General features: G+C 44.5%; 1 protein-coding gene across 1 annotated transcript in view; it reads left to right on the top strand.

Moving 5' to 3' along the window:
- The window catches only part of TIMM17A (translocase of inner mitochondrial membrane 17A), a 10,744-nt gene extending 1,441 nt beyond the window's left edge, over positions 1-9,303 (top strand). Inside the window, exons 2-6 of the mRNA XM_046679606.1 lie at positions 2,019-2,118; positions 2,250-2,313; positions 5,663-5,791; positions 6,565-6,675; positions 8,824-9,303. Of these exons, the coding sequence (XP_046535562.1) occupies positions 2,019-2,118; positions 2,250-2,313; positions 5,663-5,791; positions 6,565-6,675; positions 8,824-8,909 (490 nt within the window). The 3' untranslated portion in view covers positions 8,910-9,303. The remainder of the gene's footprint in view (positions 1-2,018; positions 2,119-2,249; positions 2,314-5,662; positions 5,792-6,564; positions 6,676-8,823) is intronic.
- The last annotated feature ends 2,519 nt before the right edge of the window (positions 9,304-11,822 follow it).

Raw genomic sequence — 11,822 nt, forward strand, 5'->3', positions numbered from 1 at the left:
CCCGTATGCATCCGAATTCTTTCAAAACTTGTGCCTCTCAGTTCCTGTTGTCAGGATCTTACCTGGTGTCTTAATGCCTTTTACAATGGCTTCCTAATTGCTTTCCTCACCTCAGGCCCCTTTAATCTGTCATATGGGCAAAATCATCCTAAGTGCTTCTTTTTACAATATGTTTTCTTTTCAAACACCCTTAGTCTGTATGGAAGGAATTTGCGGGCCTTGGACCACTAGATTTTGTATTTAAATTGGTCCTGCTAGTTACTACCTCTGTGACCTTGGTCAAGTTACTTCATCTCTGTCCGAGCCTCTGTTCATCTGTGAGATGGAGAGAAGACAGGAGTACTCTTTTTCGTAAAGTTAAAAGATGAGGGATTCTATAGGAAAATAATCCAGACTTCTTGAAAACCATAGGTTTTATTTGCGTTATAATACACCTAAAACATAGTTGATACTTGATAAATGATAACTTTTAATCTTGTTACTGTTAGTTACTGGTTCTCTGTTGCCCATATTTGTCTGGCGTTCACATTCTTTTAGAGTCTGGCTTCCACCTTCCTTTTGTGTGGCCCATCACTTCTCTGCTGGAACATTTTGCCAGACTTTGTTCAGGAACTGTTTCCATCTTGCCTTAGTTTTGGACATCCTCCCTTGGAATACTCTGGCTGCTCTATGATCTGAATCCTGCTGTTCTTTACTGATTTTTTTATACTCATTAATTTCAGCTGTAACTAATTATAAGCTCAGTTAGGCTAGATCTTTTAAAGTTGCTGACCCACCACTTGGAGCCACTAATTCATTCTCCTTTGTCCTTCTTTGCTTCCTTTTAATGTTTCTATTATTTTAAAGAAATTTTCCTAATCCTTTTTAATCTCTCAAAGCACTGCTTCTCAAACTGTTAAAGTGAAACCAAGTCACCTGTGGATTGTGTGCAACAGCAGACTCTCATTCAGCAGGTCCTGGGTGGGGCCCGAGAGTCTGCATTTCTAACAAGCTCCCAGGTGTTGCTGATTGCTTTTAGGACCACAGAAGCAAGCCCTGGATAGCAAGGCCCCAAAGCATCTTGCTGACAACTGCAGTATCTGATTCATGAGACAGTCATTCTGTACGAAGTGCTCATTTGTATTATACTTGAAAAGGACGTGGTCTTTTGACTCCTGGGTTTTGTGTTTCTGTTTAGCAAAGTCAGAATTACTCATTATGTCAGATTCTCCAGCAGCAGCAGTGTGCTGAGTTCACACGTTTACTCGAGCAGGTGGATTGCCCATGGGTTCATTATGGCATTTGACCCTTGAGACTAGATAAAAGAAATTTCTTTTGTTTATAGTGGGTTGAAAATGAATTTAACTATTCACAGAAGTTTTCATGAGCCAGATTCCTACAGTAGTGGTTCTGTTTTGCTGATCAGATGACTCAGATGTCAGTGTGTCGTGTAAGTGAGGGTGCTACGTTTGGAGGCTGGGTTTACAAATTTCCCAGAGTATCCCAGGACGTTAAGTGGGTCTGGTGCAGACTGCAGTTCCAGATGCCGACTGGGACTCAAGAAACCCCGGAAGAATTTCGAGCTTTTTAAAATTTTAGACATTTGTTTTCCCCCGTGCCTGTTGAGTCTTCATTCTTCGGGTCTCAGCTTTGAGTTTTACTGCAGCTGGAGAGCTTACCTTGATCCCTAGGAGACTGGATCAGTTGTGGATTGTAATGTAATTTCCGACATCCTTGTTTCTGCGCTTGTGCACAGTGCCTGACCTGGGACAGACGCGCTCATTGTGAAGTGAATGGATAAAGTGCTGTTCTCAGTGGGGAGTTACAGCCAGTTTCGCTCCTTCTGCCTTAGATGACTTGGGGCTGAGTAAATACCGATATGCTCAGAACCCTTTATTTTTGTCTCTGTTTGATGAACCACATGTTTACTGGTTGCACTGGGCCCTGCTTTGGAATCTTGCCTTCTCTACTGTGTTAGCAAAGGAGGTTTGATGGCTTAGGAATGAGAAACATTCTCATCTTTCTTCCTCTGTTCTTAGCCCCTGGCGAATTGTGGATGACTGTGGTGGGGCCTTTACGATGGGCACCATAGGTGGTGGTATCTTTCAAGCAATCAAAGGCTTTCGCAATTCTCCGGTGGTAAGTGAATGAATGATCTTCTTTTATCATTGTGGAACTTATATCAGCTTTTTTTGCTAACATCACTGGTAGCCCCATCAGTGGGCTGGAAATACTGCACTTGTAAAATATTTCTGGTTGCCTCTTTACAGGGAGTGAACCACAGACTGCGCGGGAGTTTGACAGCTATTAAAACCAGAGCTCCCCAGCTGGGAGGTAAGCAGTGTTTCCGTTTGTGCTTCAGACTGTCTTCCTGTGTGTTTGAAGACGAAGCTCTCTTTTTCTTCTCTCTTAGGTTATACCAATTGGTGGTTTAGTTCAGTCTAACAGCTTGTTGCAGATGAATATCTCTGTAGGTTCTTGATTTATAGTTTATTCGGGAAGTTAGCTGAAATTGTTGCATCCATTTGAAAGTCTTGTCTCTGTCCTTCAGAGGCTCAGTGGTGTTTTGTTTTGTTTTGTTTTGTTTTTTCCTCTCACCCTGAAGGCGGACAGAGTGTTGAAAGCTCGGGTCTGTGAGAGTCAGGAGTGACAGCTTCTGGGGTCCACAGAGCTGAAGAGCATGTGCTCGAGAGGGCGGGGCTTCCTGGGAGAAGCTGATTGGCTCCTCTCCGAGCTTCGCCTTTGCACATTGTGCAGAATTTGAGAAGATTCTGTTCCTTACGCTTTTATACTTGGTTATTTGGAAGCTGGGAGAAGCAAGGTGATAGAAGAGCTTGGAGGTTATATTCACTTACAAAGATATGGTCAGGTTGGCGAGGCCAGATAGAACAGGTGAGAGAGACTTCACAGTGTCATTCCTGAGAGATTGTGGGTGTTGGGAGAAAGCGTCCCCCCTTGCTTTTAGCCTGTTCTTCGGCAGAGGCAGGAGCTAGGGGCCCCACTTACCCAGTGCTCGCTTGGTGCCAGGCCTTGCCGAGTGTTCACGGCATCACTTTATCTCCTCCTCATGGCGGCACGAGGGCTAAGTACTGTTATCCCGGTTGTCCCAACAAAGACGAGGATCTGTGGTTGACATGGTCTTATGCCTCTTTCCTTTTCTTCCCTCTGTGATAATGGTACACCCGGAAAGTAAGTGGTAACTAATTTTCCTTTGTTTTAACGGCTACCGTGTTGTTCAGGAATGACGGCAGTATCAAAGTTCACACCACACCCTGAGCCCCCGTATGTGCAGAAGTCATACAGGTTTTCACAGGTTTCTTGAGAGGCTGCTTCTGCCACGTTGTGCATTTTCAGTGAATAAAAAAAAAAATCAGGTAATTGTCACAGCCAGGGGGAGCTTAAAGGGACACAACAACTGGATGTAATGTGATGTCCTGGGGCCAAGAAAGGACATCGAACCAAAGGAAATCGGAATTAAGTGTGGACCTGAGTAAATAAACTATCACTGTTGGGCGACGCGTTGTGACCAAGGCACCATGCTAATGCAAGAGGGTAGAAATTAGGGGAGCTGGGTGTGGGGTGTGAGGAAACTCTGTACTGTTTTCACAGCTTTTCTGTGACTCTCAAACTATGCCAAAATTGAAGTTTCTTTAAAAACACGGTGAAATAGCAGAAGAGTATGTCGCGGCACGAGTCACTTGGGATCATTTGTTTCAAATCCTTGAGATTGGCCTTTTTAAGGAAACTATTGAGAAATCCTTATAGTGTCCTGAATTTTAAAAATAGTGGGATGACGTTTTCAGTTTAACTCTGACCATTTTCTGGCTCTCCCAATCAAGACCCAGGGACAGGCGGCCTGGAGAGTCATAGTTGAGTCCCGCAGGGTCTTGTGCTTTCACAGGGGAAGTAAGATATGCTGTGCACATGTTCACCTCCTTGCATTTTGGAACAAGATATTCCAGGCTTGTCCGTGCTTCCCTGCCCTAGCGTCAGCCACTTCTCCAAGGAGCGCTGCTTCCTTTTAGTTGAGAAGGGTATTTAGAAGCCCAGACCTGGGCACAAGTGTATCATTGCTGTTGGGGTGTGCTGGTCTCCAGGCCTTCTTTGTAATGGAGCTTGGGGGTGTGTCCTTGTACATGAACACAAACTGACCGCATCCATTTACATACACAGATTTATGTTTCTGTGTGTCTCTACGTACTGAAAATCATGAATTCACACTGATAACTCTAATCTCAGTCCGGCCGCACAGGTTCCTCCTTCTCCTCTCCCTTTTCATATGAACACCTGGTGGGCTGTGGTGCCCCGCCAGGCCCCCTTCCACCTGAACACGCTGATGGTCCGTGCCAGGCAGGCCCTCCCCGTGGACCCCTCCTCCCTGCTTGGACTCCACATCTCGACACTCAGTAGCTGTAGCTGACTCTGGCAGTCATTCTTGGGGGGTGGGGAGATTTCAGACCCTCTGAGGGAGATAGAGCGTCTTGTCTGAGGAATTTAGTGAGGTGATTCTAAGATCCTAGGCATCGTCTCTCTCTCCCAGGGCATAGAACTACTGAGTCAGAAGAAGGAGCTCGTTTATTTTTATGTGGCATGTGGTATCTAGTATTGGACCAAAAATGAGGGGGCTTACGCTGTCCTTCAGCTGTGATATCCGCTGGGTTCGGTTGACGATGTGAGGACTGGGAAGGGGTCCTGGTGATGGTCTCGTTCAGATGTTGGTGGGACCCAGTTCACTGTCCTTATTAACACGCCCGCTGAGATGTCAGAGGACAGAGAATAAGGGCCCAGGCTCCTTTGTGCAGTTCTTCTTTCTTTCATCTTAGTAAATGTAGCAGCTCTTTTCATACGGTGCAAGTCAGGTGCATTCCTTTTAGAGGATTTGTTTGAAAATGAAAGCACAGAGAAATGAAATCATCTGTTATGTCACCTGGGGATGCTGACAATTAAACTCTTGATGTTGTCTTTCTAGATTTTGTGTGTACTTGTACATGTATATGTGTGCGTGTTTGTTTTCTGTTTTAAATTGTTACTGTGTTTAGCAAGAGTTTATTTTTAAGTGCAAAATAATCTGATTTAGGGTTGTTTTTAGTTTCATGCTTGAGGAGCAAACGATAGAAAGGAGAGTGAAACGGTAATTTCTGTCGCTGGGTGTTCCCTGGTGCTAATGTTTGCGTCATTGATTTGCCACTTAGCATGTATTGGCTTCTACCTGTAATACATCCAGAATAGCTGGATTCTTTTGGATTCCCTTTAGTGATTTTCATAGAGTAGATACTCGGTGACAGTGAAGAAAAGGAAAACTAAGGTAAGGTGGAGCTAGAAAAGGAAAGGAGGCTGAGGGAGGAGCAGGAGGTTGGGCTTGTCTGTGGCTTGTTCAGCAGAGACACATTGTTCTGCAAGGGCCTTGAATGTGTCTAGCCTGACCTCCCAGGCCTGGCTCGGTTCTGCTAGGCTCTGGTCCTCACTGATGTCCCCACTGGTATCACACAGCCCGAGCTTTATTAAAAAGACGAGCACTCTGACTTGTTCGGTGCTCATTCAGACATGTGCTTGCATGTGTGTGTTTGAAGTGTGAGAGTTTTAAGAACATTGTGAGTGTTGCTGTTTAAACTTATGTTTGACTGTAACATTTTAAATGTAAGATAAAAATAAATTTGTATTGTTTTGTTTTTAACTTCAATAGGTAGCTTTGCAGTTTGGGGAGGTCTCTTTTCCATGATCGACTGCAGTATGGTTCAGGTCAGAGGGAAGGAGGACCCCTGGAACTCCATCACAAGTGGTGCCTTAACAGGAGCCATCCTGGCCGCGAGAAGTAAGTGATTGCTACAGACGCCCCAGGAGAAGCAAGACTTTCTGGGAAGCCTCATCTGTCTTAATTTAGTGACATCTGTAATATCTAAAACCGAGAATTGCTTAATTTGGTTTAGCGTGAATATATATGGTGATTTGGGGGGAAAGTAAGGGATCTGTTTAGTTGGAATGTTTGAGAATGTGAGAGCAAGGGTCTGACCCACACGCACAGTGGTTAAGAGCAGCTCGAGTTCCAGTTCTGCCATTTACTAGCCGTGCGACTGGGCGATTCACCAAACTCTTTGTGCCATATTTTCCTCATCAGTACTCGAGTTAATCATCGTACCTGCCACATAGCATGTTATGAATAAAGAGCTTGGAGCCATCTTCTGGATCTCTGGGACAGGGAGCAACCCAGAATTCCTTTGGGCTTAGCAGTTTAGGCCAGGGATTGGCAAACTTTTTCTAAAGGGCCAGATAGTAAATATTTTAGGGTTTGTGGGTCCTGAGGTCTTTGTCGCAACTCCTCAGCTCTGCTGTCACAGCGTGAAAGCGGCCACAGATAGTACGTCAGTGAATGAGCACGGCTGTTCCAGTAGAGCTTTATTCACGTGAACGGGCAGTGAGCTGAAGTTTGCCGGTGGCCATGGTTCGTTGACCCCTGGTCTTGGCCAGTGGGAAAGAGGGTTTGGGAATGGGGGTAACATGTAGCCATATGGACAGCTCTTGCCGTTACGGGGTCTGACATTAAACTGGATTTCTAGTAGAGTCATCTCGCTGTTACTGTGTTTTCAGATGGACCAGTGGCCATGGTCGGGTCAGCCGCAGTGGGTGGCATTCTCCTAGCTTTAATTGAAGGAGCTGGTATCCTGTTGACAAGATTTGCCTCTGCACAGTTTCCCAATGGTGAGTCTTCTTTCTGCCTAATACCATAGCTCTGACTTTTTGGAATGGTTTCCTGATGTTTAAAGAAAACATAGTTTGTCTGCTAAGATGTGGTAGTTTGTGATTTCTGCATTGTGTATTAATATGCTGTGGTTCATGAGGATTACAGTAGGCTCTGGTTCTGTTTGAAAAGGTGGATGTGGGTAGTTACTGTGTTTAATTAACCACAGGAACCCAAATGCTTTGGTTAGGTCACTTGCTGTTGCTCTTTCCTTAGAGCTGTCAGGCTTTATCAGTGCTCGTTTACTCATGCTGAGAAATTGCTGGCATTTTAGAGGTGCTTGAAGCACGGTCCTGGCAGATGTGTAACATTAATGGCAGTCACCCCACGGCTTCGTGTTGCTCGTGGACGTGCCAGGCGCTGTCCTGGGTGCTGGGGATAAAGTGGTGACCAGGGACTTCCATTCTGGTGGGGAGACAGACGGACCCATTCACAGATACACGGGTTTACTTGATTGTGGTGCTGGCTTTGAAGAAAGTGAGACAGAGTGGTGGGAAGTGACTCCTGTTGGAGAGGGTCACTTTAGCACTTGTGGGGAAAGTTTGTTCGAGAAGTTGGTAGTATAATTTGTTGCTAATTGTTCCTTTGTCCAATATAGAGGGGAGAAGTTAAACTGTGGGCTAAGTGATCATCACATTGTCATGCAATATCTGCTCAGCCAATTTCCTAGACCTATAGAAAACGTCAGTTGTCTAAATGAGACTATCCCTTGACGTCGGAAGGAAGCAGAAAGATAGCGTGAGGATTACAGTAGAGAAACCTGGCCTGGCGTTTGAGGAAGGCAGTGCCCAGAATAGTGAGGCATGTTGGGAATTGTTTTTGGAGCTTGGAAAAGATTGAGCATAGAGTTAGGAATAGATCGTAGCTCCCGTTTGGTTTGATTTCCCCGAGGCACCTTGAGAGAGCAGGTGTCTCTGACGTCTTCAACGCACTGCTCATTCGAGGCCCGGGGGGCCCCGGATGACCTCCTGGACCTGCCCGCCTCGTGCCTCTGATTTTCAGTCATTACTTCTGAGATAACACTCTGTCGTGATGGTCACTTTCTAATTTTGCTTTTTAGTTTGTCTTTGCCACTTATAATCAGAAAAGTTCCATATTTTCAGAAATTCAGAAATTGATGTAACAAAAATTTAGTTACATTGTCTAATGGAAGTTAGCCTTGCTTGTTTTGCTGCAAGCTTTTTTCCTCAGAGGTAATCTCCAAAGGAAGGTCATTTTATTTTAGAGGGGAGATGTGTTTCTGAAAATCTGTGTAGGGGGGAAATCTTTGAAAAGTTAATCATGTCTTTCCAATTAATATACATGAAAAAGATCTTAAAACAGTGAAAAACTGAGATAAAACTGTATCTAAATGGTAACAGTGGTTATCTTTGGTTTATCTTTTTCACCCAGTATTTTCTCAAGTTTTCTATAATGAACAGATAATGCTTTTATAGTGAAAAAAATAATGGCATTGGATTAAGGCATTGGAAAGCTTCAGGGAATATTATCACTGCCCTCTTTCTCTCCTTTCCAGATATTTTCAGTCTGCTTGTTTCCCTGAAGAAGGGAGGAGTGATTATTCCCATAAAAGTCTTTTACTAAAGAGCCACATTTTTCTGAGTTCACAGGCCCTATCACCCTTTGAAAACTAAACATTACAAGACCTTGTTCTGCGGCAAACTAAGGGGTGTCTTCCCGTTCATGGCTCATTCCCTATTTAATTGGTTGTATAATGGATTAAAACATGACTAAGGTACTTAAACTTTGTGAAAATAATCTTAAATAGCTACTGAAAAATATGTCAAGAGGTGGGAGAGATTCTTCCAGCCTTGATTTGGTTGCTTGTTACAGCACTTGCTTTAGAAGCTTGAGTATTGCTTCTTGCCGTAATTAGTCCATCTGCCTCCCTGGCACAGCGTCTGAGAGCTGTTCCTCCTGAAGCACAAGGGAGCCCAGCCTGTCGTCTGTTCTCTGCTCTTGAAGGTGCTCTCAGGGGAATTAGGCAGACCTACAAAGAAATTCGGATCACAGCTCAGTGCAGCACATTATTTTTCGTGAGTTGGTTGATTTACTCTAATTATGTCATGTGCCTGTGGTTTTCACACTTCCTTTCTTTCTCATCCCAGGTCCTCAGTTTGCTGAAGACCCCTCCCAGTTGCCTGCCACCCAGTTACCGTCCTCACCTTTTGGAGACTACCGACAATATCAATAGGACTTCCTTCCCAGGATTTCTTCAACAGAATGAGCTGCAGTTCAAGCAAGGATCTCAGAAGATCGACTTACAGTCTGTTTTTAAAACCATAGGTGGGACAGCTGTGGCCCAGCAGGCTGTGAAGAGACATTTAGCACATTTTTCTATATAAAGGAACATGGAAGGGGGTGTTAAGAGATAATACATTTATTTATTCACACTTGGATTGCATTTGTGAGCAAAGTAAATGTCTCCTATCTTTAAAAGGAAATATAGTAAGTGCTTAGGAGGTGAAGGACCATAGGGCAGACAACAGGGAAACATGCCCGTCATTCCTTGGGGACTTCTCTGCCTGGATTTGCGCGTTCTGTTACACAATAAAAACTCCCGGAACTTGCTCTTTCATTTAAGATAAGTTGTAGAGTTCTACTTTTCATCCTCACACACTTCAAATAATGCCCAGTGCTTTGAAAATGGCATGTTTTGTAGTTAGACTCTCATCTCACTCGAAGTAGATCATGTACGAGAAGATCGGTGCCGAGTCCACGTGGACCCTTCCACATGCATTCCTTCTGGATTGACAGCTAGGGTGGAGCACGCACCCCTCACTTTGAAAGTAAAATGTCCCATGTCTTGGTGTTAATGATGTCAGATACAAAACTCTGTACCTTTGAGGCTGCTGTGTCTTGACTCTTGACCGACAGAGCCTTCAGCAGACACGACTTCCTTCCAGGAGACCCACTTCTGCATGAGCAGAATTCACAGAGGGAGGGGGCGCGCTGGAGGTCTGATGTTTATTGGGTGCTTGAAATAAAATGTATGCTGTTTTTAATGTGTTCCAAGTGCCCTGAAGCTGATCATCATAGAGGTGTATTTTGGGGTCTGGCTGGGCCTGGAGAATGGATTAGCTTTTCACAATAGGCCACTTTACTTACTGATTGTGCTGGAAATGACATGAGACCTTCCAGAAGGCATGATTTTGTTAATCCCCATTTGCCTACGTCTGTGTGAAATGGAATACAATCTGTGTGAGTATGGTGAGCGCACATTTATCTTTCGGCCCAATGCCATATGTATAGTAAGCATTGAATTACTCACTGTGGTTTGATTTTGTGTGTGTGGTAAAATAGGCATAAAATAATGCTTATCAGTTTAACCATTTGTAAGTGTACAATTCACTGGCATTTAAACCCAGTCACAATGTTGTGTAACCATCACCGTTGTGTATTTCCAAGCTTTTTCATCCTCACTGACATAAACTCTGTCCCTGTTGAACAGTGACTTCCCAGGTCCCTTCCCCTCGGCCCCTGGTAATCACAGTTCTGCTTTCTGTCTCTGAATTTGCCTCTTAGGTACCTCATGTAAGTGGAGTCATACCATATTTGTCCTCCTGTCTGATTTCCTTTAGCACGATGTTTTAAGGTCCATCCATTCCTTTCGATGGCTGGTTAATATTCTGTATAGTATCTAGCTCATTCTGTTTATCCGTTTATCTGTTGGTGGACACTTGGGTGGTTCCCACACTTGCCTGTTGTGAAGAAGCTGCTGAGAACGTGGGTGTACAGGGATCTGGTCAGCCCCCAGCTTTCAGTTCTCCTGGATCTGTAGCTAGGAGTGGGTTTCCCGGGGCGTACGGTAGTGCTGTGTTTCACTTTTCGAGGAACACCAGACTCTCCACATCGGCTGCTCCATTTTATATTGCCACCAGCAATGCACCAGGGTTCCAATTTTTCCACATCCTTGCCAACACTAATTTTTCTTTTTTAAAAAATTATAGCCATCCTAGTATGAGTGGAGTGGTATCTATTGTGGTTTTGATGTACATTCTGGTGACTGATGACACTGCTTGTTGGCCGTTTGTGTGTCTTTGGAGACCTGTTTGTAAGTCTATAGCTCTTTAACTTTCAGTCGTAAATACAAGGAGCTGTCTGTCAGAAGAGCATTTGGAAGCTGAGAACGTGTTGAACTGCAGAGAAAATGCCTTCCATTTCTTAAGGTCTCCTCGATTCCTTCTCTCAAGTGGTCTCTCGGTTTGGGAAGTAAGTTCCTCTTCCAAATTCTCATTCTTTGATGGTTGTGTATGCGTGATGCTGGTGTGTTTTTGCCATTTTATTCATTAACTCTGGTGTCTTCAGCTCAGCATATCCGAAGCAGTCCTTGGGATACAGATGAATTTTCTGGAATTAGGGATGGGGTGGAAAAGAGGAAGCTTGAAAAAGATGGAAAACTTGTTCTTTTTGGAGAATTTTAAGTTTTATTCCTCCATGTGCGGGACGCTAGATGAGATAAAAGGCTTTCCAGTGTGTTCCCAGGCTTCTGCCTCCTCGGTTGATACCTCCTGGCTCTTTATCCTGCAGTTGGGGGGGGGCTCTTTCCCCTTAGGAGAGGCTTTCCCCTTAGTGCTAGAGCTTGGCATGAAGGCCTGGTTCAGACTTTACCCGATGGGTCCAGTCTGGAGACGGGAGCCAGAGGAAGAGAGGGAAGGTGCGGGGAGGGAGAAACCTTATCTTTAAGTTGCTCCTTGAAACCCGGAGTCCCATCTGTGTCCCTGGCACAGGTGTTCTGTGACCCCAAGAGCCTTTGCGGTGCCCTTTCCTCTGCCTGCTCCCCTTGGTTTTGCTGGCTCGGTCACAGTCTTCGAGGATCACCTCAGCGGCTTTCTCTGGGTGCTTGGGGGGCTGATCCCTTTGCCTGCTGTCTTACCCGCGCAGGAGAAAGAGCTTGTGAGGTTGGTTTTGTTTTTTTGTCCCTTCTTCCCTTTTTCCCCAATGGTAAACGCCACCTGGATTCTAACACAGGTATTAACTTTTTTAAAGTTTAGCAAATTGTAGACAATCAAGTGGTTTTAGATTCTAAGTATCTTAAAGTACTGATTTGAAATGTTTAATAAATATTCTAAAACTAATTTTGGTTTACTACAGTAGAGCCCAGAAT

This window comes from Equus quagga, chromosome 12 (genome assembly GCF_021613505.1).
Source record: "Equus quagga isolate Etosha38 chromosome 12, UCLA_HA_Equagga_1.0, whole genome shotgun sequence".
Lineage (NCBI taxonomy): Eukaryota > Metazoa > Chordata > Mammalia > Perissodactyla > Equidae > Equus > Equus quagga.